General features: G+C 40.4%; 3 protein-coding genes across 8 annotated transcripts in view; all 3 read right to left on the reverse strand.

Annotated features, from left to right (window-relative positions):
- Positions 1 to 8,366, reverse strand: part of pxk (PX domain containing serine/threonine kinase) — a 29,091-nt gene extending 20,725 nt beyond the window's left edge. For all 3 annotated transcript variants that reach the window (XM_003447699.5, XM_005469700.4, XM_005469699.4), the window contains exons 1-4: positions 8,119 to 8,366; positions 3,671 to 3,721; positions 2,370 to 2,417; positions 934 to 1,120 (exon numbers count right to left, since the gene is read on the reverse strand). In XM_003447699.5, coding sequence (XP_003447747.1) covers positions 934 to 1,120; positions 2,370 to 2,417; positions 3,671 to 3,721; positions 8,119 to 8,220 — 388 coding nt within the window. In that variant the 5' untranslated portion in view covers positions 8,221 to 8,366. The remainder of the gene's footprint in view (positions 1 to 933; positions 1,121 to 2,369; positions 2,418 to 3,670; positions 3,722 to 8,118) is intronic.
- A 1,216-nt stretch (positions 8,367 to 9,582) lies between these two features.
- Positions 9,583 to 14,220, reverse strand: rpp14 (ribonuclease P/MRP 14 subunit). 4 transcript variants are annotated; one of them, XM_005469701.4, is made up of 6 exons: positions 14,073 to 14,154; positions 13,368 to 13,520; positions 13,185 to 13,269; positions 12,262 to 12,338; positions 12,033 to 12,111; positions 9,583 to 10,344 (listed from the first exon to the last, which is right to left on the reverse strand). In XM_005469701.4, the coding sequence occupies exon 6, from the start codon at positions 10,257 to 10,259 to the stop codon at positions 9,783 to 9,785; it is 477 nt and encodes a 158-aa protein (XP_005469758.1). In that variant the 5' UTR covers positions 10,260 to 10,344; positions 12,033 to 12,111; positions 12,262 to 12,338; positions 13,185 to 13,269; positions 13,368 to 13,520; positions 14,073 to 14,154; the 3' UTR covers positions 9,583 to 9,782. The 4 variants fall into 4 exon arrangements, with proteins under 4 accessions (XP_005469758.1, XP_005469759.1, XP_003447705.1 ...); XM_003447657.5 differs by having other exon boundaries at positions 10,178 to 10,344; positions 14,073 to 14,220; XM_005469703.4 differs by having other exon boundaries at positions 10,178 to 10,344; positions 13,368 to 13,490; positions 14,073 to 14,215.
- Positions 14,221 to 14,985: 765 nt separating this feature from the next.
- LOC100694246 (abhydrolase domain containing 6, acylglycerol lipase) lies at positions 14,986 to 23,292 on the reverse strand. The gene is made up of 9 exons (XM_003447698.5): positions 23,136 to 23,292; positions 21,052 to 21,182; positions 18,812 to 18,971; positions 18,420 to 18,533; positions 18,093 to 18,225; positions 17,840 to 17,997; positions 17,168 to 17,222; positions 16,098 to 16,198; positions 14,986 to 15,619 (listed from the first exon to the last, which is right to left on the reverse strand). The coding sequence occupies exons 2-9, from the start codon at positions 21,168 to 21,170 to the stop codon at positions 15,440 to 15,442; spliced, it is 1,020 nt and encodes a 339-aa protein (XP_003447746.1). The 5' UTR covers positions 21,171 to 21,182; positions 23,136 to 23,292; the 3' UTR covers positions 14,986 to 15,439.
- Positions 23,293 to 26,390: the final 3,098 nt, after the last annotated feature.

A 26,390-nucleotide genomic window follows, 5' to 3' on the forward strand; every position in this document is an offset into this window, starting at 1 on the left:
CAAATCTGATATGAACCCTGCTCACTGGAGCTCAAAGCTTTGAAGGTGTTTAATCATTTTTATTCATTTTTCACGTGCATGATCCCCAAGCTGATACAGACGCGTTAAATATGTGTTACATCATCTTGGATTTATCGTTTTTGTGTTTCTGGCTTTTCTGGTGGTAGCTGGGTGGGAGAATTTTAGAGAATTTGATGATTTCTGAATCTTCAAAAGAAATCAGTAATGACAGAAAATTGTTTCATATGCAATAAATAACCAATCGTTATGAATCATGAACGGCTGTATTGTAAAGTAACGGATGTTGCTCCAGTCACTGCATGTCGCTGATCTTATCACATTAACCGCATGATGAAGTTTAAAAAAAAAAAAAAAAAAAAAAAACCAAACCCAGCAACATGTCTCATGTTTCATCTCTTTTGAATCACTCTGTCGCATCAAAGTCAGAATATGTTAAAAACTACAAAAATGTATCTGTCACAAGGCCCTTTCATGCATCTCCAAACCAAACCGACATGATTGCATATTTAAGTCCCATCAGTCACATTTTAGAAACCAACCTTACTTTTGTAGTTCATACCTGCATATAAAAAACAAAATAATAAAATATTCATTTTTTATATACTGTCGTATTTTCTGTTGCTTAACCCTGGTACCTAATGGAACCATTTATGCAGCTAAACACCATCAAACAGGTGAGATAAAGGCTGTGTAGCATGTGTTTGTTGTTGGTGGCCAAAGAGCTTTTGCGAGCTGTTTTCTGTCTACAGCTAAACACGAATCATCTTCTGGCATCAAATCAGCTGAAACTGTTTCATGTTTTATTTGAGAGGAGGGGGCTACCAGGATCATTTAGAAATGTGTCCCAAACATCCACTGAATTGCCAAGCTTACGGACGTGTGTGAAATCCAGTAAACTGAGAGCAAGCAAACCTGTGTAATTGGCAGAGTAGTTGTTGGGGTCCAGAAACTTCTTGACTGGGAGGGAGCTGCAAAGCAGAGGATGCTGGGTAATTGTGTCCAGATAAGTTTGCAGTCCTCTCTGCCTTTCTGCGATGAACTCCCGGTCCATGTTTCCAATGAGCTTCTTAGGAGGGAGAGGGAGAGTGATGCCGCACACCTGAAGAGGAGGACAGAGAAAAGGGTTCATATTTTTATCAACAGGCTTAAACAGATGTTTTTCTGTATACTGTAACACTACATGAATGAAAAATCACAGTGACTCTGTTTTCCACAGTTCTTCTGCATGCTGACGGAAGACTGGGGGCTGATGGGACGTCAGGGTCAGAGTGAGACCAATGGAGAGGAAATGAGCATGCAGAGCCTCAGCAGAAAAATGTTTAACTTCCTGTTATCCAGGAATGATATGTCTTTACTCTGAGACAAGTAACAACCATATCTTCAGCAGTCAGATACAACTCAGCTCCACTGACTGTTACATTCAGAAAGACATGATAACTGACTGAAGTGTTTAGTGTCATTATTAGATAGAAATGATCTTTTCCTCAGTCTATGTTTCTGTCAGGCAGAAAGCTTTGAAAGGCAAACTTCCTCCATGTGCCAATATTTGCTGCTCATGTTCTTAAATGTATTGCATCACTGTATATTGCAACATAAAAATATGCAGAGCAGAGCCGAAAAAGAAACCACAACATAATCTGATCAGCAGAAGCTTTGCAGACTGAGCACACTGAGGTTTCCCGAATTTAAGCATCGTTCTACTTTCTCTGAAAATGGAGGAACACTAGATTACAGAAACATTTAATGTAAATTTTACATCCATAAAACCTACTTACTGTATGTGTTTGCACTTCCACTATTCTCCACTGCTTTTATTTCCTCTCTGTGTGTAGTTGTACACTGCAGACCTGTAGCATTTTGTCTCTGTATGCTTTCTAAAATTAAGACTACAGCTGCGCATTAATAACAATGAATCAGTGCAGAGATGACTGCCGGCCTCTTATACCACCAGCCGAGGCTTCTGGCAAATGTAAACAGAGTTTTGAACCGGACGTAACCAACCGTCTCTGAGCTTTCGCACACAGGAAGAAGATTGGGCAACACTGTTTTAGTGGCTGTATGAGTGGCTAAAGGCACTTTTAGTCTGTGGGCTGCTGCCGTTTTTAAAAAAGTCATAGCAAAACAGTAACAAGTCTCTCACATATTACTGCTGCTCATTTCCACAGCTGACCACTGCGAGCTAATGTGATGTCTCCAAGTGTGTCGTTTCCACAACGTTCATGCGAGCAGCATAACAAATTCAATGTTTAATCTGCTCAAACGTCAATGAAACGATCTACATACTGAGTCAGTCTCTGAAACACAGGGATACTTCATTCGCTGTCATGCAGTTCATGACTGGAACTCACCATCAGGCTGTTGTTAAGAACGTCAAAGTCACTGTAACGTCGAATCACCTGCAACAAACACACACACACCTGTCAGGACTGCAGCGTTACAGGTCATTAAGAAAACGCTGACTTTGGAAGGCAAAATGTGAGGGAAGCGTATGTATCCTGCCTTCTTTAAAGTTCCTCCAAGTTGCACAGCTTAACACTAAAAACATTTTGGTTGGATATTTCCAGCAAGCTGTGAGTTAAAATCATAAAAAGAAAAGTGAATTAATGATAAACAGATGATGTTTTTAGAACTCCCTTATTAACAGGAAGAGAGCTTCAGCAGATCCAGTTGGGCAGGAAAGAGAAGACAGAAGAGTAGCACAGAGAGAACCAAATCAGGAGTATAAAGAGGTGTTCGGTGCATCACATGAAGTTCCCCCAGCAGTCTGAGCCTATAGCACTATAGCAGCGTACCTAAGGGATGCTCCAAGGTCACCTGATCCAGCCCTAACTATCAGCTTTTTCAGAAGGAAAGTAAGAAAGAATCAAAACTAGGAGCGGGTTCCAAAGAAAAGAGGCCTTACTTGGCTCTGCCTCCCATTCTACTTTTCACACCAGAGGTCTGAGAGCAAATGCTCTCCTGGGATAATAAGGTACTCTGAGGTCTTTAAGATATTATAGGATCTGATTAGTCAACACTTCGTATGTGAGAAGGATTTTAAATTCATATCTAGATTTAACAGGGAGCCAATGAAGAGAAGCAAGTGTGGGAGAAATATGCTCTCTCTTTATAGTCTCTGGATCAGCTGGAGGCTTTTCAGGAAGATTTTAAAGGAACATGATAATAAAAAAATTACTGCAATTCAGCCTAGCGTTAACAAACGTATGTTTTCTTTGTCACTCTGAGACAGGATGTTTTTCATTTTTTTCAATTTTGCACACATGACACAGCAGTCCTACAAGTTTGTTTAACGCATGGGTTAAAGTAAATATCCGGCCCAAGATGACTTGAGGTTCCTCACAGCATTACTGTGCTGGTATTTTATGTTTGTCAAGAGACAGCACACAGCCAGGGGAGTATAGCAACAATTACTTCTCTTCTAAATCACATTTATTTTACTTCAATTTTCTGCTAAAGACTAAAACAGATGCATCAGCAAACAGAGAAAAAAAAATGTACAGAAACAAATAAAAACCAGGATGAAATAGCAAACACAATCTAAACGTTTGTGAGGGAAGCTGTAGTACAGTATGTGACTTCCAGCCTAATGTGGATGTTGAGCCATTGATTCTCCAGGTGACCAATTTGAGGTTGTTATTAGAAGATTTACCTGCCAGCTGTTGTCTAAAGACACGCCCCTCTGAACTCGGATGATGTACTCCTGAGAGACAGAGGAAAAAATAGAAAATAGAACCATTGTTTTATTATATAGTGTAATTGTGTAATTTAAAACAAAATGCAGAGCTGATAATAAGGTTTCACTTGGATTAAATTTAACCTTTTAGTGTTACTAAAAGGAAGAAAGCAAGCAAGAAAGAAGGATGCAAGGAATTCAAAATTAATGAATAGATGATAGATGGAGGAAGAAAGGAATAAAAGATGGAAAAGGGGAAGGAAGGGAAAAGAAGGAAGGAAGGAAGGAAGGAAAAGAAAGAAGCAAGGCAGGGAGGTGGATGGATGGAAAACAAATAAGAATTGAAAGAAAGGAGGATAGATGGAAGAGAGGAAGGCTGGATGGATGGATGGATGTGCATGGAAAGAGGAAGGAAGGAAGGAAGGAAGGAAGGAAGGAAGGAAGGGGATTGGTTAGGATAGTATGGATGGCCAGGTGAAGAGTGAATGTGAAAAACAAAAGTTTCCACCAAAGCCAAATTGGGAGCAAAATAATGATTTTAATGAGGTTTTGTGTTTTAATGATCAAAACTGTTACTAAAATCCACTCACTTGCACCAATGTAGTAAATGTAAATGTAATAAAAACTAATAAAAATACTTAAAGAAATCAAACTTGAACAACAAATTGAACAACAAAACAAAACTCTTGCAGCGAGGCCAGCTGCGCAGGAAAGGCACCGTTAAAGGGGTTCACACATGTTGGGTGAATCCGCTTTCTGTTTCATTTCCACATAAATGATCCAGATCAGAGGATCTGTCTGCTCATGCCATCCTTGTCACAGATCATTGCAATGAAGCTGCTGAGCAAAATATTTTCTCGACCGTCAGAAACGACGGACACGAGTATGAAAACAGGACCGAGCGTGTAAACCCTGCATTTTCCCCTCTTTAATCCTCTCAGTCCACTTACCGTCTATTTCAAGCTTTCAGAGCTTCAGATTTCTGCTGTAATCTTGCAATCAATCATGTGAGCAGAGCAGCTTCACAAACAGCTAAAGGCCTGAAATCACTGCTATCCAGCTGATGTTTGTTAATAAAATCTCTCATTTTGGAGCTTCATGCCACTAAAATCAGCTCCTCTTTCAACTTTTGAACTGCTGTCTTTTTACCTTTTCTTAAAAGCTTTTGTTTCATAAAGTAAAGCCACTAACATGAGGTCCACTGAGGTGGCCAGACCGATGACTTTTATACACAACTGCTGCAAAACCAAATGTGTTTTCTTAGTCGATGTCTTTATAAAATGTTTTATATTCAGTGACGCTTCCAAATGTGTATATCTTAGAAACCAGTCAGGATAAATGTGAACTTCCTGTTCTTGCCTAGCAAATATTGTGTTTATACTAGTTTTCTGAGACATTAAATGGATACGTTTCAAAAGGCAGTTGCCCAGATTGGATAACAAAACAAGGTGATGTTGAATTATATCACAAATCTTCATCCAAAGCGAAAATAAAACAGGCCAAGTTTTCAGATTGCTGTTGAAGAACAAACACGTGTCAGTTTACATTCGCATTAGCAGAAGTAGGATGATGAAAGGAGGAAATACCCTAAAAGAAAACTGACATTTCTCATTATTTAACAGCTGCACTGAATTATACTTTGTGCACTGAACCATTGTAGTGACCTCGAGTTGATTTATTCGGGCTATGATGTTTGCAGATGACACTGATCTGTAGTGAGAGGAGGGAGCAGGTGAAAGATAGTCTGGAGAGGTGGAGGTATGCATTAAAGAGAAGAGGAATGAAAGCCAGCAGAAGGTGGATGAGTTTACTATCATCCAGACAAGAGGTGAAGCAGAGAATGCAAACAGGGTGGAGTTGGTGGAGATAAGTGTCAAGGGTAATTTGTGACCAAGAGACAGCAGCAAGAGAGAAAGGGAAAATTTACAAGATCTGCTATGATGTGTGGTTTGGAGATGGAGCCACAGAGGAAGTAGAGCTTTCGGAAGCAGAGTTTAAGATGCTCAGATTTTCAATGAGAGGGACAGAGGAACAAGGATGGACGTGACTAGAAAAAAGGACAGAAATAGGTACTGCCAGAGGGGCAGCCCAGGTTGAAGTAAAAGAAAAGTACAGAGAATATTCGTGGATGCAGTGAAAGAGGACATCCAGAGAGATGACAGAGGAGGACTGCAGGGATGGAGGCAGATGATCCGCTAAAGTGAGCAAGGGAAAAATATAATGTGTAAACCTAAGATTGTTTAAAGTGTATTTAATCAGTACATATATTTAAATAAGCAGTACTTTTCCACTTTGGCACACTGTTAAGTTCAAGTGACTTACCCTTTGCATTTAGGCAAGCTCAAAACAGATGATGGTATAACTTGCCCCACTTTAGCTACACCACTCAATGCTTTCCTTTCCTTTTTTAAATAAAGCCAATTTCTTGGTTTTTCATCCATATATGCAAGTGAAAATTACCAGGACTGTGATAAAAATATTTGAGCATTTTCTTTAAGTAGGGTTTAAGTTATTAAATGCATTTTTATTAATCTAATGGCCAAAAATAACAATAAAATGAATACACTCCTTTTAAGGGAGTTAACACAACACTGCGCCTGTTGTATTCGCAGACCAATAATGCCTAATCACCCCAGATTTTTATCCAGAAAAAAAGCTGTTATGAAATTTTACAGAAAGTCTTTAAATTCCCCAAATCTTCTATTTAAGGTTGTTACCACATCAGAATTTCACCTGCACATTACCTGCCAGAAGAGCTCTCCAAAATGAAATTATTCACATATCCACAGAAGAGTGAAAACTTTGTTTATGAGGTGATTTGTCTGAGAGTAAGTCTATAACCACAGATGTAAAAAAAACAACAGTTACACTGACTGGATTGTGTCAGGTGCTGTAACACCTGCCAAATGAGACCATAAAGCTCCATAGTGCACACTGAGACTTTATGATGTGCATCATAAACATGATTTAAATAATTAAATTAAAACATTAATTAAAACAGAACCCTGCATCTAATGACTTCTTCCCATTGCATGCACTCCTGTAATGCAGTGTTGGAAACATCACTGTAAATGAAACCCCGTGAGAGACTCGAGCCCATCAGTGTTTGTTTCTGTGTAGTCAGCTGTTTGTAATTGGTGATAGAGCAGAATGACTAGCAGCACTTTACTGTCTGAGCACAGTGCAGTAACCAGAGGCCTGTCCTCTCAAAGCTGAATTAATTCTGGAGCTGCTTACATGTTGGGAAACTCTGGAAAGGTCTTGTGATAGTTCTGGCATCACACAAACAGCAAAACATAGCTTTAAACGCACAGAGAGCTGCTTATTTTTGTTTATTCTCACTGTGGGCTAAAGAATGAGAGAAAACAATAACCCCGTGGATTAACAGATATAAATAAATACGTGAAAACAGGACGTTAATGATTAATACTCACATCCAGCTGTATTAGTGCCTTCAGTGGAAGACATCATTCTGTTTTAGTGCTGACATTAGCGTGCTAAGCTAACTGGCTAGCTCAGCTGATCGCAGCCGGACTGTCAACAACAAACAGGCTGCCATGCACCCATTATCGGACAACCGCCACAGTTCAACGACACCAAGTTTACTTTATTCACCAACGCTTCTCATTGTAAGGCTGCACATTTTGATATAACGTAACATGAGGCATTGCTTTTTGCCTTTAAATCTTTGGCCTCTAACGCCATCAGACACCGCCCCAAACTCCAATGAAAAATCCGATAATTTTACAGTTTCTGTGGATTTCAGCAGTTGCTTAATAATAATCACACATTTTATCAGTTTACATATACACAGACCCACGCTCACTTTGATCTGCTCTAGTTAACTTGTCAAAAATCACATTTTTGTTTTTCAGCACTAAAAAAATATGGAGCTGAAGAAAATAATAACTACAGAATCTAGCTGAGTTGTTTTCTCGGAGTGACTGCACTAATATTAAATTAGCCCATTAAGAACAAAAAACCCAAAAACAAACCATCAGCCAACGAGTGCTGCTGTTTCAACAATAATCTAAAAACGCAAAATATTTTAAAGGACTTTGGTATATAACTGAAAAACGGGGACCCGCATAATAATTAAAGCGATCCTCGTGGGGCAACCAGTGTCAGTGCTCCACTGTAATCAGCAAAAAGGCTTACCAAAAATCAATGACAGCAACAGTCTGGGAAACTAAACTAAAAAGAAACTAGTCTTGTCCAGCGTGTCCGATAATTGAACTAGCCACGCAGCCATCGACTTAAAAACGCCTCCTTGTAAGAAAAAAAAAAAAATCCCGAAAACTAATATTTTTAGCCACAGCAGCACCGAGGAGTGAGTCATACTGAGGAAACGTTAACGACGATTTTACTGTTGAAGCCGCCGGCTGTCAGCGGTGAACCGGCGGGGGCTTTCGGTTAACACTTACCGTGTGGGACTGCAGGCTTTGGCTGGCTTCGATCATCGCCGTCAGGGGCACTGTATCGTCCAGTAGCAGGCTGCCGGGGGCCGGCTTCTCCAGGAAAGACATCCTGGAGGGTTAGCGGTGGAAGTCCTATCTGATGTCAGTCTGTCACCGCGGGGAAGACGAACTGCGGAAACCCGAGAGAAGACAACCAGCGAGTTGATAGCCTAGCTTGGATATGCCGTAACCAGGAAGCGCAGCTCGGAGCAAACGTCAAGTAGAATCCCCGTTTTAATTGGATAGCGAGAAACCAAGTAGAGAAGCTTCGTCGCCATCTGCTGGTTTGGAGGAGAATGGTTTCTCAAATTATTTCCAAATGATAGTTATTATTTTGTGTACTTAGAATTTCTAACTAACAAAATTTTGGTCAAAATTTATCTAAACAATTATGTTTGTTTTTTCTTTCATTTCTTCTTCAAGCATTTTTATTTGTTATTAGTCATATACACATTCATTCAACCAAATTTTTAAAACTTGCCTTTAAATTGGTTAAGTCTAAAATGTCAAAAAATAAACAATGAATATCAGGTTGAAGGATAGAGATAAATCAGATAAATAAAGTAATGGAAATAAAATAAAAATCTACATTGTGTGCCATCTGTGTGAAATAAACAATACTTAAACAAAACCATAAATGAAAGAAATGAAGTCAGACACGTACAAAAAAAAAAGATTTGCGCCTTTGAAAAATTATTTAATCAGATTTAACTATGACCACTTGATTAGAGTTTAATTTAGAAATGCTTTAAATAGTGCTCTGCCAGTGTACACTCACCAGCCAGTTTTTTAGGTACACATTCAACTGGTTGTTAATATAATTATCTGATAAGCCAGGTAGGCATGTAGACATTGACAAGACAACCAGCTGAAGTTCAAACTGAGCCTCAGAATGAGGTGAAGATTTCAGTGACTGTGAAGGTGGCATGGTTGTTAGTGCCAGACAGGCTGGTGTTCTCACAAACCATCCAAGCAGCAGCTCTCTGGGTGAAAATGTCTAGTTGAGGTCAGAAGAGAATGGCCAGATTTAGCACCAACAGAGCATCATTTAAACTCTACAGTCCAGCTGAGTGTTGTTGTTGACCATGTCAATGACTCTTCTAGGCTTCAGTTCTCAATGCTAACAGGGTATACCTAATGAAGTGGCCGCATAAGTTTCACTTGACTGAAGAGTCCTCCAGCTTCACTTTGCAGTGCTCAAAAAGTGTTGTTTCACATGATTAATCATCAAATGTGATGACTGCACCAGCCAATCATGAAATATGGAAATATTAATATATGTCATTATGTTAAGTAAACATAATAAAAAAACCTCAACCTTATAATCAGCTGAAGGAAATGAGTCAGTAAAAAGATAAATAGAAGGATCACAGTATGGTGGAAGGAAAGAAAGCTGTGTGTGTGAACAGATGGGTATAACAGCACGAGCAGGTTTGAAAAATTCAAAGACAAATTTATTATTTTATCTCCACACAAAAGATTTCAAAACAAACAAAGCAGAGCTGGAAACAAATAGTAGATGTTCTGCCTATAAACACGTTTTTCTTGCTTTGAGCAATAAACAATAATAAAGTCCCTCATGTACAAAATACTATTTTGAGGAGACAGTGAGCGGTGACCACCTCCTCCTCTCACTCCTTCTGCTGCTGCTCCTCAGGCATCATCACCATCACCTCACCCTCCATCACCACTTTATCCTTAACAGAGCACGTCACAGCAATGAAGGCAAAGGACATCTTAATCTTGCGGACTTCGGCTTCGGCCAGCACCTCCTCTCCAACGTAGAGCGGCGCCGGGAAGCGGATCTCCTGGTACAAGAAGATGCAGCCTCGACCCGGCATCCTGGTGCCGAGCACGGCCGAGATCAGGCCGTTGATGAGGACGCCGTGCACGATAGGTGTCTCGAACGAAGTGGTGCTGGCGTAGGCCGGATCCAGGTGGAGGGGGTTGGTGTCACCTGTCAGCTCAGCGAACACCTCCACGTCACGGGAGGAGAACGCTTTGGTGAGCGAAGCTCGTTGGCCAATGTGGAGTGGCCGGCTGAGGTGAGGAGCCGCTGTGATGGAAGACAGCGGTTTATTAAAGACTCGCCTCCACAGGAAACTCATTGCGGAAGGAAAAAAAGCTCCTCAGGCCTCAGTCGAGCTGTAGATCCCGACTGTTTCCAGTCAGCGCCAAGAGGAACGGAGACACCTGAACACAGGACAGAAAGATGGTCTTTATAATGTCTCGGATTAAATGTTCCTCAAACACAAACGATGCAACATTACTGCAACATTCCTTAAATTAAAGGAGACCTAACTTAAACCTTTGCAAAATGCACAACTCAAACATCCTCCTTATGAGGCTAGGTCACAATTTTCAGGCTTTAAATTACAAAAATGTTATGATTTTATGGTTGGAAGCTTGTTTCTATAACAAAAAAACAAAAAAAAAGTCAAAATTTTGGGGTTTTAATCTCAAAACTTCAGCTTTACTGGAAATTTTGACTCATTTTTACAGGAGTTTTAGTTAGTAAGTCAAAATTCTGAGATAATAATCCAAAGTTTTGACCTACAGATGGAACAAAATGACCATTTTCCATAGTGAGCCTCTAAGTTTGAGACGGTGATCTGAACTGTGGTGCATGCACCTGTGAGTCCGTAAAGAGCACCCTGAGAAACAGGACGTTTCTTTTAGCCACACCAACACAATCTTTGCTCACAACTGAAACTTAATTCCACGCAAGAAAATCCAGCATCAATTGCAGAAGCACCAGCACAAGAGGCCGGGAAGACATCTGAAAAGAGCGGCCTTGCTGATACAGTCCACGAGACGCTCTTAAGGGGAGATCAGCAACTCTTAATCAGACCAGTCCCTTTCTGGAACTTTTTCAGCACACCCTCTATATGAGACAGAAATATAAAAGGGCAATGTCCTCTTTAAGTCAACCATGATGTTGCATGCCTCCCAGTCTCTTTCTCACGGTGGCGCCTTGCTATTGTGCGTCACATGAATCCCTACTGATCACCTTATCTATTGTATACAAATTTAATCTAACAACAGTAGCTACAAAAAGAACAGTTACATATTTTTTGGCACTAATCTGTTAAGAGAGAGTAAAAAAAAAAAAAATACTCCGTTTCATCCTCTTTAAACCTCATAGTGCACACTTAAAGCAACTTCTTCATTACTTCATTTTAAATCCACTGCAGCAGTGTCCAGAAAAGCAAAATGAACAAGAACAAAAAAGCTCACGTATCACCTGTAGAGATTAAAGCTGATACACAGAAACTTTCCTCTTCAGCTCAGGAGCGCGAATACAGAACATCGTTCTGCACAATAAAGCTCAAACATATGTGTAATGCTTCCACATGGACGTAATTTTTTTGTGCCTGGCGGTAGAGATAATCGCCTCGGAGGTAATGTGGTCGGGAGGGGCGGTAAGGTTTTCACAGCTGATAGTCTCAAGGTCGACGCAGAGCTTTGATGCTCGGCACAAAAAACACACGAGGCCCAACCATCAGAAACTCTGTGGAAGGTGACTGATCGGTTGTTCAAGGACTTGTGGCTCAGAAGATGAAAATCAGTGAAGAACTTCACTTTGTTCACCCTCATTTGCAAACAAGAGACTATCCTACAGATGTGTATATTACAGCATGTTATACTAGCACAAGAGAGGATGATGTGCATCAAATTAGCAGCTTTAATGATGACAATCTGGAGGAAAAAATGTTAAGATTGTCAGTAAGTTTGGTAGTTTATTTTTCTGCAAAATATTTAAACTCTGATTTATTTGTCATCACTCATCACGATTCTTTAGTCTATTAACTTCACTAGGAGTGGATCACCTCTGAGAAAATTCTTATTATGAGAGAAGAGCGGGGATTAAGTCTGCTGACCTGCAGGACTCTGAAGGCACAGGCCTGGTTCTGGTAGGAGCCGAGAAGAGTCAGGGAGCTCCACAGCTTCACCAAACTTCTGCAAACACATATAATAAAAGAAGAAAACGATACCAACAAGTGCTGGTTAGTCTGGTTCAGTTTCAGTTGTCCCATGTGCTTTCAAAATGCTGCCTGAGTAAACCCCCTCACCCCACCCCGTCCCCTTTCTCTCATGGTCGGTGGTCACCTGCTGTAAACACGGAGGAAAGCGGTCAGGGTGTCCTCATCGTACTTCAGGACGTCAAAGTTTAACGCTGCTCCCACCTGAGGAGTGAAAACAAAGTAAGAAAAGCTAAACTGCATCCCTCCATGCGACGCATGAATTAGGACCCTGGATTCAGATAGTTTGGACTATCCAGAACATCTTCCTTTTCTTTTCATTTGCTTAAATCTCACCCTCCACATTCAGCATCTTCCAGTATGTGCACCATCCCTCCTCTGCACACATCCAAACCACCTCAGCCTTGTATCTAACTTTGGCTCTAAACTGCTCAGCCTGAGCTGTCCCCTCTGATCTGCACTCATTTCTAATCCCGCCCATTCTGGTCAATCCCAATAAAAATCTTAGCAAATTCTGCTCTGCCTTCATTATTTTTTTTTTTTTTATTAGTGCAGTTTCACTCATGTACTTTTCATGTATTCCGTCTTGCTTCCACTGACTTCCATTCCTCTTCTCTCCAGCACATACCTCCACCTGCTCCCTACTCTCACTAGAGATCACAATTTCATCTGTGATCATCTTAGTACATGGAGACCCCTGGTTGACCTCATCTGTCAGTTTGACATTTACGTGAAGATACATTATCACACACACACACACAAAAAAGACTTGGATCCAAGCCCCACATCTGGTAGAACCCGTTCTTTCACAAATGTTTGTAGAAGCAGTCTGCATGCTTGGGTGCTTGATTGTATACACCTGTGGCCAAGACAGTTACTGGAACACCTGAATTCATTGATTTGAATGGGTGAGTGAATAGTTTTGGCAATATTGTGCATTTAATGCAAATCTATACACACATTATACAAAGGTTCTGAAACTCAGGAGAATAAAACAAGTAAAACAAACACAGAAGCTCCTTGACTCCTCACTGGTCTTCATGGTCTCACCTCTCCATACAGAGACTTCAGGCCTGTGATGATGAAGTATTTCAGTTCAACGGCACTTAGTCTGGTTGAGTCATCCTCCAGCACACTAAAGACACAGAGGAAAAAATAAAGTGTGTGTGTGTATATACATAAATATATGGATCAGCACAACATCAAACTCTAAAAACACGATGAGGGACTTACAGGCGGACCTTCAGGTAGTGGTACGGTGAGGCGTTTTTCAACACGACCCGTTGGTAGACAGATGCTTCTTCCTTCTCCTCCACCTCTTTCATTCTATCAGAGCATCAGTGGCTCAGCCTCTGTCTGATGAAGAGCAGCAGGTGGATCAGCTGACTATTAAAAAAAAAAATCAAAACAGTGGAGCTTACAGAGAGTCTCCTCGTCATGTCTGCATTTTATCGTTAGCCAACAAATACCTGTACTAAAGCAGGAACTGTGTGCGTTACACTTTATTTTCCACAAGCTTGTGAGGGCCTGTCAATGTACACTATCAAAGACTTGAAGTAGCAGGTGTTTAAAGCATTTTGTAAGTATTTTAGTTACGGGCTGGACCTTTGGACAGCAGCTTTGGAGCTGCTGCATTTACACAAAAGCAAACAACAAAGTAAAACAGAAACACCTCAGAGAAAACCTGATAAACTCTAAAATATTACGTTTTGGGAAGCCCAGAGGTCTGACAGTGAAACGTCAATAAAACACGAGGAAAACTCCGTACAGCCTCTAAAACCCGAAGCTGAAAGCGGCTAACCCGGGACAAGGTGAACCCGTTAGCTTCAGCTAAGTTATTGTAGCTGCTTCTCTGTTATCGACTCACTGACACACAGACGAAAATGAACATTTTTAATTTGTTCTGAAGTTTAATAAAAGCAAAAGCACTTCACTCACCAGCTGCTAAAACGTGGAGGACACACAGCGTGCCGAGAAGTCCGCAGTCCCAGAGAAACGTATTTCACCAAGGGGGAAGGGGACCCCAGCAGCGCATGCGCAACCAGCTTTTACAAAGATGCGTAAAACTGCAAGATGGATCACTCTTCGCCACGAGACGGCTTATTTTGTCTTGTACGTTGAAAACATTATTTGGAAGCTTGTTTCTGCCACTGCCACAAAAAAACCCCCAAACATTTTTGCCATCTATCAGTCGAAATTTCGACTTACTAACTCACTAACTCTGACAAAATAATTTAAAATTAATTTGTGAAATTTTGAGTTATTGAATCAACATTTTGAGGTAATAATCCAAATGTTTGTCTTATGGATTACATTTTTTCCACATAATTTTTCTCTGTGAAAATAAAAAATATTATTCATTCATTCATTTTTTAAAAATTTCAGGTTGTATTTGACAGGAATGGATTCGTCGCCCTCACAATGTCAAAATAACATTTACAACTTGTGTAACCCTAACCTTTCAGTGGTGCTAATAAATAGCATATAGCATATTAAACTTCACAGCTTGAGCTTACATCATTCATCTTCTTGGGCTACAGCGTAAAAAGAAGTTTAACTACATATTCAGTCCCAGCTGAACTGCTACTTTACTGCAATACATTGTGCAAAGTAGTTCTCTCTACTTTTTTCATCTTAGTTTTTTAAAATCATGTCACATTTAGTATTTTAATCATGTTTCATCTCTTCAAACACATTTCATTGTAATGCTGACCCTGTACTAACAACATGTGACAAATAAATCTGAATTGCAGAGCCTCGTGGGCAGTGACTACTTCCTGTGCATCTTGAATAAATTACTTGATGTGTTATGTCTTGTTATGCCAAAATGACAGGATTTTTCAACCAACAATCTTAAACACACAAAATCTTTTAATTCCACCATTTTTCAAACTTTATATATTAAAGTTAATAGCTAAAGGATACAAATCACATATTAACCAACAGTAAATGTTTCATTGTAAATTCAGTCTGATGGTGTTTTTGTGATGTATGCAGTCAGTCCACTGCATAGTTTACAAACAGCTGCAAACAAAAGACTAAAATACAGTTTTCTGAAAGTGAAACATGAAGGATTGATACCATGACATTAAACTCTAAAGATTATGGATATCAGCCGCCTGCAGGGCAGTGAGTAAGAGTCAGACAGATGAAAACATCAGGAATATCTTAAAGTAAAGTAATACTTTTGTGCGTTTGTTCAGTTTGTTTACAGACATAAACGTTGATGTAGAAATCTCATCATACTTCTCCTCTCCTTCATCATCATGAGGTCAGGGGTCGGCGTACAGTTCAAAGGTTTTTCTTCAAGAAACTTTCTTTACGTTGCCATCGCTGACTGCCTGCTCACACAGGAAGTCCGTGATGAGTTTGGCGGCTTTTCTCGGTCGCTCCAGAGCCACAGAGTGACCACAGCTGTCCAACACCGTCACCTGGCAGTGAGGCAGCGCCCCCTGCAGCACAGCGGCGCCCGAAACGTCCAGCACCTGAGAGTTCAGACAAGTGTGTTAGCAGCTCTGTGTGATGCTGCAGCACGACTGCACTGACACACTGAAATATCCCAACACCACATGACGGAGATTTACAGATTTACAGATATTCATGCTCTGTTGTCAATTCCTATAGACTTCCATATTAAAATGAACTTTGAACTTTACAGGATTAAAAGGCATATTTACAGCCTGGTAGAAATTTTTTTTCAACTGTACAATTTAATTTTTTTCTGTCTTATTAATATGGATACTGTTAAAGTTTAAACTTCTCTCAACAGTGATTCGATAATTTAAATATGAAGGACGTAGTGAGCACAAGTAGATGAGGAGGGCCACTTGGCAGTTCTGATGACCAGCACCCCTAATTTTTTTTCAAAAGAAGAAGCAGTACATCCTACCCGCAAAGGGCAGAAAATTGGGGCTGAGCCATCGTTTTCAAATGATCATCACTGCTGTGGGGTTGTGAATTTACCTGGTCTTCCTTCCCCCAGATAACCTGCAGGGGCACTGTGATCAGATGCATGTTTTCTTGTAGCGAGTGGCGAGACTTCTCCCCGACAATCTCCATGAACACTACACACACACACACACACACACACACACACACACACACACACACACACAGGCAATGAGTTACTACAGGGAGAATAATTACTGCAGAGTAGAAGTAAGCACAATCTGCTTATCAACCTACTTCACTGTCTTTATACAAGTGAGTCATATCAAAAGTACTTTCCTTCACTAATTAATTTATCTGAAATGTCTTTGTTGCACAAATTGCTTTCTCATTTTTACACTGAAAGATTAAAACTCTGATGCCTAACTCTGGAGCTTCAAGTGGCCAACATAAATAAAAAAAGAGCCCAAATCATCATCAGATGTTCACTCTCCACATGGACTCTCAAAACCTGCTCAAACCTGAATTATGAACCATAAAATTTCTGTCCATACTCGTGTGTACATATCTGCATATGGAGATCAGCTTTGAGCTAAAAGACTTTGAGAAAAGAGGAAGATTATCTTTATAAGCTTTTGATATTAAAGAGCTGAAGAGGAAGTGTTGTAGCTGGTGGGAAAAATTATGCAAAATCAAAACTGAAATAAATGAATTAATATGAATCGTATTAGTGTTAAAAATAGAAAATAATGAAAAAACTCAGGAGGCACAGGGTCATATCAAATCCCTCAGTAATCTGTGACTGTCGATGGAGCACTGCTTGAACTCAGTTCACTTCAATTCTGTTTAATATATATATAGCGCCAAATCACAACAGCCGTCGCCTCAAGGTGCTTTATATTGTAAGGCAGAAACCCTACATTATTACAGAGATGCAAGCATCTCTGCAAGCAACCCCAGTAATCATACGACCACCTTTGAGCAACGAGGTGATGGTGGGAAGGAAAAACTCCCTTTTAACAGGAAAAAACCTCCAGCAGAACCAGGCTCAGGGAAGTGCGGCCGTCTGCTGTGACCGGTTGGGGGTGAGGGGAGGAGGACAGGACAAAGAGAAGGAAAGAGCAGGTGATGGTGAGCGGACTGACCTTCTTTGTAGAAATCATTGTTTGGGATCCTGTTGGCAAGGAGACCGCTCAGCACCTAACAACACACATGCACACAAATGCAAATAAATAAAAAGAAACAAATAAAAGCAACAGCAGTACTGGCAGTGTGTCGGACTGAGAGCAGGTATATTGTTACAAGCCTTAACGCAAAGTGACCCAGAAGTGTCTGTGTGATGGTTGAATTCTGTAAATAATAAACAAGCTGGAGTATCTTTTATGGAAGGAAAGGAGGTTCAGAGGAACTAAGTATCATACGTAAAATACTGTTATGTTTTCCATCTCATTCCAACATTTCTAAGCTTCTACTTCTGTGAAGTAGATAAAAGGCTTAAACTGCAAAGATAAAACATAAAAATAAAGCGGATGGCAGTCTGCAGGATGAATTTGGAAGGGGAAGCTATTAAACATGAGAGTATTGTAGTTAAACTTTAGTAAATTTTAGCTTCACCACAGCAAACCGACCTTAAAACCCACCGTCACATTGTTTAAGTAGTTTAATGTGATTTCTCCTTAATCCTTATAAATTCTCCTTCACATCTTTCCTTGTCCAAATGATGTGCTGATACAAAGCATCATGCGGACAAGGAAACTTGTGAAGGAGGTCATTTCTACAAAGAATCTAAACTGTGCCCATGTAGCTCAGCCCTGTACCTGTCGGGGGAGTTTTGGGGGGGTGTAACAACAGAGTCTCAGCATGTCCTTGAGCTCCTGAATGGTGGTGGGGACGAGCGGGATCGACTCATCCTTCTCACCCTTCTCTAGCTCCCTCAGGCGACTGATGAACTCCGAGTCTGTCGGGTAAACCAGGCCTGGTGGGGAGAGAAGAGGAGGAAGAGGAATTATGCAAACCTGATCATCATCAGCAAACATAAGGTGCAGTAGAGCAGACGCCTGCTGAGTTTACCTGCCGGGCAAACCAAGGTGACGCTGGATAGGTGGGTGGGGTAAGTGGCAGCGTATACACCTGCGACGTTGCCACCCATTGATGTGCCGACCAGGTGGAAGGGTCTTTTATCGAGACCGATACTCTGCACAAACTACACAGGAAGAAAAACAGAGAGGTGAGTTTTGAAACAGAACAGTAGATCAGTGCTTTTGCTGTGGTCCAAACCTGGCAACCTGGCTTTGATTACAAGAATAACCTCCCCCTGAAAGATATCCCAGTGGTTTTTCCAAACTTATAATTATTACAAAGTGTGCAAGTGTCACACACAGACACGTTTGTACAGACCTGGTGGATTCGTTCGACCTGACCGCGGATGCTGTAATCCTCTGGACCGGTGCGACTTGTCCCCTCGTGTCCCGGCATGTCCACACACACCACATGTTGGTTTCTAGGGAGGAACTGGAGGAGAAAGCAAACACACCAGAGGCTCACTTACATACACTTCATGACAGAAAGGCTGGAGAGTCACCAGTCAAATCTGACAAAATCTGCTTCAACAGTTACAGATTTTTGCCCAAAAGCAAGATTTTACAAAGGGGACAGCTTCCACGCACAATTCACCAACCCTGTGTTTCCAGATTTACACACAGCTGAGCTGAAGTTCCTTTTTTAGCAGTGAAAACGCCACTGTCACAAACATGTAAATCTGATGTTTTGATTTTTTTTCGTGTAAAAACCTTGACAACAGGTAGCCACATATCCTTGGTGGCAGAGAAGCCGTGGAGCAGCAGCAGTGATGGTGTTGTGCCTCCTGGTGCCCCGCGTGAGGAATAACAGAAGCGGTAATTGCCACGGTGAGAGTAGCGGACAACCAATCCGAGCCTGCGGCGCCAATACCTGCAGAGATTTACAGGTGAGCCGTTATAAAGTCTCGTGTTCTGCATGTTCAGTGAACCCTGAGGATTAAACACGAGGCGATCCATCCACTAACATAATGAAATAAATCATGTGATTGTGTAGTCTTTAAAAACAAGGTCACTGTTTCTGAATTTTCTCTGACTCTGATCATCACTTAATTTTAGGATTCAGTTCAACATCCTGTAGCTGCACATGGTTTCATATGAAAGGGGTCATTATGCAGTCAAAACTGGTGTGAAATTACAATAATGGGAAAATTCCCCCACAAATTAAAAGCACACTAGAAAATTAAAGGTTCGTCATGAAAAGATAATGTCCTGTAGAAATCATTTTATAACTGCTGTTATGAAAATAAGAGGGATGCTCTGCCACTTATTTCCACAGTTTATTCATGTGATTGTTTAATAATTTATTGTGCAACACTTTGGATATTCATATCCACCACAAATCCAGCTTCATTACTCAACAGAAACATAATGATTATTTAACTGAGGTGAATTTCTGCTACCCTTGTAACAGTCAGGGTTAAAAAATAAAAACCGAACAAAATAAAAACAGAGATCAGGAACGGTCCCTGAAATCTGGGACCAAAATGATCTCGACAGATAAAAATAATCTTCTACACAGTCACAGTTTCACTGTTAATTCTTTGTACATGTTTTTCTTCTTCTATTACATGTCAGTGAGTCAGCACTTTGTGTGTGTGTGTGTGCGTGTGTGTGTGAGTGTGTGTGAGACAGAGTGAAGCAACATCAGTAATCCAGTAATCAGCCAGCATGTAGTTTTTTTTAACAGCTTAGTCTAAAGTTCAGAAGGAAAGGTCACTGCTTTGGCTCTTTCACAATAAAAGCATTTTTGAAGCTGTATTGGAATACAGGAACTACATTATTTTCATTCAAATGTAACACAGGTCCAGTTTATCTGTTTGTTGCTGTTGAAGGCTTTATCTGGTGGGTTTAGTAACTCTGAAGAAAATTGCTTTGAGAAACATTTATTTTCATAAAAAATACGAAAAATGGAAAACCACTGTACAAAAGTGCAAAAGTCCTGAGCCACCAAGTCTTTTTCCTGTTTCCTTATCTTAAGAATGGCTTCTTGGCAGCCACCCTTCACTGACACCATTTCTAATGAAACTTCAGTGAACAGTAAAGGGATCAGCCGAAGGGTCAGATGACTCTTCTGGTCCTTTGTCAGGTCTTTACTGTCACGGTCCTGGGTTCACTGACCCAGTGTTTTATGTTATTTGTGATCATTCCTAGTGTTTATGTTCTCTGTGCCTCCCTCATGTTTGTTCTCTGTGTTTCTTAGTTGCTCTGTCCCCTGTCAGCTGTTCCCCTAGTTAACTCCATGTCTCAGTGTTACATTTCCTGTTTTACTTTGAAGGTCTGTGTCCTAGGTGAATGTATTGAGTTTTGCTTCCCTTTGGTCTCGTCATGTCTGATTTCTCCCAGCTGTGCTCTCCTTTTGTGTCTCATTCCCCTCGTTATTCCCCAGTGTATTTAAGCCCTGTGTTTCTGTGTCAGTGTTGCGTCTTCTCTTATTGCTGTGTGTTACGCTCCCTTTGGTTCCTCATGAAGTCAGAGTTCCCAGTGTAGTTTTGTATGCTTTCCCCTGCCAGCAAATAAAACTGAGGTTTTTTTTTTTAGTTTAAACCTTGTGTCCGACAGTCTGCGTTTGGGTCCTTCTCCTGCCGGCACACAGTGTTTCATGACATTTGCTGGATTTTCCTATTTCTTAAGGACATGACTCTCAGATACTGCTACGGTTTATCAGCTGTAGTTTTTCAGGCCTGTAATTTCTTTATTTTTCCCTCATGGAAAGCAGCCAATATCCAAAGAAAAGGTTTGGAAGACCTCCACACCTACTGATGATGACCACTTAAAAAAATCACAACAAAGTCTGGCTGCTTGGAAGCAAAACATGAGAAATAAGGAATGACTGTAGGTGGAAAATCTTTTCCATTTCTTCTGCTATAATCCAGTGGTGTGCCTAAACCAAACAGATACAAGTCTAACCCGCCTGTTTGTTCTCTGTGTGTATGTCCTCTCTGTGCCTTTACCAGTTGTACGCCTTGAGGAGTGCTCCAGGCCAGAACAGGAAGGAGGTGACGAAAGCGAGGACAGGCACAACCAGGACACCTCCTGCCAGCAGTATCGTTTTGGGCACATTCAGTTCCATCGTTGCAGACTCCTTTAAAAAAACAACAAAAAAAAAACAGATCACAAACTGCACTCTCAGCTCAGTTTAACTGTAGATAATCAAGCAGAATCTGAATACTTTGTTAGTCCCAGAGGAAATTGTGTCCTCACAGTTGCTCCAAGACAGTAAGAAGAGTAACTAATAGTGTTATACTGTATAATAATAATAGATACAGACGCTCAGTACTGCATCCAGAGTACTGAAGTGACAAAAGTCCAGTTAAATCACACAGTCTTGGCCTCAGTCAATGATAAATATAGCTGTAAACAAACATATAGTCAGGGAAATGTGCTGACTTATTTATGCCTTCACTCCAAAAAAAAGACAAAGCCTAACTGAAGCTGATAAAAAAAAACATTCCCATAGTTTTCCAACCTTATGGCATCACTTTTTTCACTTTTAGTGTAAAAGATCCACTTTTCCACTGCAGAAAGTGAAGGTGGGAAAAGATGACACACACAAACTGGTTTAACGTACTTTTTGGTTTTTGTTGTTTGAACCTGAGAAAGTGTAAAGCCGTGGCGTGATCAGCATGCATTTTTATAGTTAGACTTTAAGCTACAGACTTGACTCCAGATGTCTCCCCTGACACAACCCAACCCATTTATCCAAGTTTGAGACGAGGCTATGGCTAGACTTGCTCATGAGGGTGTGTTTGTATCTCTTCCTGGTATTGGTTGGGGGCTCTCTCACACAAAAGGTGAATGTGTTAACCACAGTTATTTCTTATATTTAAGGAGTACTGGTACAAAAACAGTGTTGGCCTTTGTGGATGATTTCCTCTGTACTGATGTGGTGATTTATTTTCTTAAATAAACCAGTAAGGCTTAAGGTTTGGGGAGTGGCTGCTTTGACTGACAGGTTTCAGCTGATCACTGTCAGCTAAGGCTTCCCCAACGTTTTTGCCCCTTTTTAAAGCATTTTAAGTGTAATTACATTGCTTATAATAATAAATATTTGTAATAAATGAAATTCAACACACTATAAATATAATACAAACTTCTTGTAGGTTCCCTTTAAATTAATTTTAATTATACATAAATGCTTTGAAAAAAAACTGGAAGAAAGGGAGCAGGTAGAGCTGAGTGTAAAATATGAACCCAAAACTCAGTAATAGGAGTTGCCTGCTAAACCCAGTGAGCTAAACCACCACATGTTCGCTTGTTTCTTAGCTCTAATTATCAGGCACCTGCGTTCATGGCTTCCACACACATATGTCATAAATGCAGCATTGAACCAGGCTTGTTGATAATGAGCACACGACCACAAATATGGCAACTTATGGTAACAGCAAATCGACACAGCAATTGTTAATAGTTAATGTCAAGGTATTACTTCCATCTTTCATATACAGTCTATGATTTTGACAAGAAATCGCCTCAAAGCAAGTGCCACAAAATCAACAGGATACAACAGGATTACTTAACCCACTGAACAACGTCCAGTGCTGCAAGCCCAACCCCGAAAGATCCTGAACCTTTGAAGCAGCTGCAAAGTTCACAGTTTCAGGAGAAAGCACCTGCAGGGGGAATATGCTTAAAAAATAAACTACTTCTACTCGTAATATACCGTAGTAATACACAGTAATCGGGATTTGGAAGTTTGCTTTGATGTAGAAATCAGACCAAGTAAAAAAGTGCATTTGTTAGGCGTTTTTTTTTTTTTAAAGGTTAGAACCGGAAAATGAGTAAAACAAGTTTACATTGAGAAAAAATGCGGAAGTTTCCTTTAACCGTAACGGTCACAGGCTTAAAGAGACAAACTTCTCTTTTTGAATATTTTGTTCACTGACGGTTTGATGGTAGAGCAGCAAACACAAAGGTTACATTAAAAACTCTCGTGTCCTTTTAACGTGCTGAAAACGTCACATCGGACATAACGCGGATACCTCAGGCTGAATACTATAGCGGTTTATCTACACCTGCAGGGTCAGCGGCGCCCTACCTGTCAGGGTCCTCTTCGAGCTGTCAGTGCCGGCTGTCCTCCATTCAGTCCGCTGCTCTTCCTCCTCTTTCACCCAAATTACATAACAGCCTTTCATCCGCACTTAAAGGGAAACTGCTGAAGAAAAATGCTGTGCTGCATTCAGGTGCCGTCAGAAACAGAGGATGTGTGACGTGTGCGAGCGCGTCCACAAGAGGGCGCCAACTTCTACAGGCAGCTCTCAGAGAACAGCACTGATGCTCCAGAATTTCTGTCGAAGTTAAAGCAATTTATATATTTATTTTCTTCAAATGAATGTTTCAGTTGATTTCTGTCCAGTGTTTTGTGGCTCAGAGGCCTGACAGATCCCCAGTTTCAGACTGGGAGGAGACAAAAAGCCTCGGAGGGTTGCATAAGAAAGGTCATCGGCTAAAAATCTGTGACCAACCAAATGTGCTGATTATCCTGCTGTGGTGAGAAGGGAGCAGCTGAAAAACTGATTGGAGCTCAACTGGAAAAAGACAATGTCAGGATTTAGCAACATATCTGTCACTGCTTGTGTGTAATGCTAGAAAACTTTCCCCTTCTTTCTTCTTTTGATCATCCAAGGGGTCTTGAAATTTTGCCAATTTTTGGGCCAAAAACCTCATTTGAAGGCTGCCAGTCTTTGTGCATTTGCTAAATTATACACTGAAAACCACTTTATAATAAAAGGGAAGAATATACTTAGAATCTAAATTAGAAAGTTTTAACAGTATGACAGTTGCTAATAATAATGAATTATAATAAAGCAGAAAGTAGTCTGTAATATTGTTTGAAATGTGAAAATAGCTGGAAAAGAGGGGGAAAGTTATAAAGTTGTGATTATTTACAATAAAAAGACATGCTGTGGTGATGACATCGACTTCTGAGCCGCAGAGTCTTCAAGCCAGTTATTATCATCATTTTAACTTTGTTTTAAGAAACACTTAACCTGCATTAACTATTTTTGAACCAATCAGCACCCAAACACCAGCCCTTTCAGTCAGTCATTTAAGTTTGTTGGTTACTGTGAGTGTGAAAACATCATCAACCTTCTGATAACAACAACTTTTACATTCCTAACAAACTCAAGGAAGCTTTCAATGCTCAACAAACTGATTTTCAGCCATATTAGGGATAATCATGTTGGATAATCTGTGTAATCAGAGGCTGATATTACGCAAAGATGAGCTTTTCTCCCTGCTTACAATGCACACTATTAAAGGCCATAAAACTCTGCAGATCAAATAAATTGTCTCACTTTGGGGCTAAAAATATCTCAATCTGGTTTTTCTTTCATGGTTCAGGAAGCGGCTGTCAGACGGTCAGCTGGGTGATGTAACTGCCTGGGAACGTCAGTCCAGAAACCACAGGAATACCTCACATTCCTGCAGGTAGTAGGTCAGCACACACACACATATCAGAGGAGTTTTGTAATCCTCAGTGATTTCTAATTTTTCTGCCTGTAGCTGGTTTATTTGAGAAAACTACCTGATTTGTTCTTGTGAAATTTTCATTTGTTATGTTTAATTTTTGACAATTATTCAATCTGTGTGTCATAGATTAAAATATAGTTTTAGTACAATGAAGAATGTTAAATATTTGCTATTGTTACAAGCAGTCACTGCCAGTCAGTGAAGAATAAGATGCTTTTAACAAGTTACTTGTGTAAACATGCATCTTAGAGGGTAGAACTAAATTTTATTTAACCTTTATTCAGCCAGGGGAAAAAAAGACTCCTGAGAATAAAAATCTATTTACAACAGTGTCCTGGGCAAGAAAGATGCACATCCAAATCCATGTATCCATGTAGTTATATAAGAGGTAATAAAAATAAAATAAAGAAACAACCAAAATGTATAAACTCAATAGAGAATTAATGACTTAAGAAAAGTAATTGTCTAATACCACAAACAAGGATAATAATATTTAGGCAAGACATTTTCAGCCTAAAGTAATCGGCTTAAATTCAACAATTATGCCTTAATAACAGCATACTGTTAATTACTGCTACTGCTAATTAAGACTAATGTGTGGTTGTTCATATTGTTCACCTTTCAAAGTTCACCAAAAGGCTTTTCAGGGCAAGGCAGGACAATGTTGGGATAAACCTTTATTAATTTGGACTCTTTAATACTTAAGCTGTGCAAATGGCAACCTAGCACAAGGTGTACTTGAGCATGTTCTAAGCAGAGCCTGATCCCAGCATTTTGAGGGTTGCTGTCTAATCTTTGCCAGTCCAGACCATCTGTGTGACCTATTAGAGGATTCCTGAAATTACCTTAACAACACAGAAGGACGCACAGCCAGAAGCCTTTATCAAAGTGAAGTTTACATGCTATAACTTGTTTTGACTCTATCCCAAACTGTGGCGTGACCCTTTGAAGTTTACTCAAAACCTACTTTTCTCTTGAAGTGTTTTTCCAGTGAATTATCAGAAAACAGATGAACAATCCATCCATGCTTGGCTCTATTCTTCAACAGCACAGATATTAATCTGCTGCAGTTCTGATAGAGGAGTTGTGATATAGCCCATGACAATGGGGCCCAAATCTGGCAATAGAAGGAAAAATCAAGCTGAACTAAAATGAGATTTTTGGCTTTAGATTCTAAAACTTGGAATATTTGCAAAATGGCTGCACTCCTCTGTCTCCATGTCATGTGTTTTTTGCGTGGACACTCGCGTTTGCGTTGGGGCGCCAGGTACTTATTCGACCAGAAGTGTTCCCGCACTGGTGTCAGCCGCTATCAGCTGCAGCTGATTATCATCATCAGGAGCGTCTTACTTAAGAGTGTGGCTGAGCTTCAGTCAACGCGGGATTGTTGAATTTACCTCGGCAGTATGGCAGTGGATTATTGTTGAAAAACCTTGCTTTGGAAAGGATTGCCTAACTAACTCGTTGTGTTTGCCTTCACTGGAAATTGGGAGTGGAGTGTGTTTCACGGGAGTGGAGCCACAGTTTGGAATTGGAGTTTGGAGATTGCTGTGTCCTGTGTTTGGGTCTACTCCTTACCTAACACCTGAGAGAACTATCCAGCCAGTGATGGTCCTCGAGCCCCGTTCATGAGATATCGCTACAAGTGAACTTAGTGGAACGCCATGGAAAGATGTTACAACACATCACCAAGGAATAGAGTGTACTGCTCCAGGTGGTAAGGGAGCTAAAAGTCATGTTGCTAACACCACCATCCTCACTATAATCGACAGGTTTTCCAAGGCGGCCCATTTTGTGGCATTGCCTGGATTACCTACGG

Source organism: Oreochromis niloticus, linkage group LG5, assembly GCF_001858045.2.
Source record: "Oreochromis niloticus isolate F11D_XX linkage group LG5, O_niloticus_UMD_NMBU, whole genome shotgun sequence".
NCBI classification, from domain to species: Eukaryota; Metazoa; Chordata; class Actinopteri; order Cichliformes; family Cichlidae; genus Oreochromis; species Oreochromis niloticus.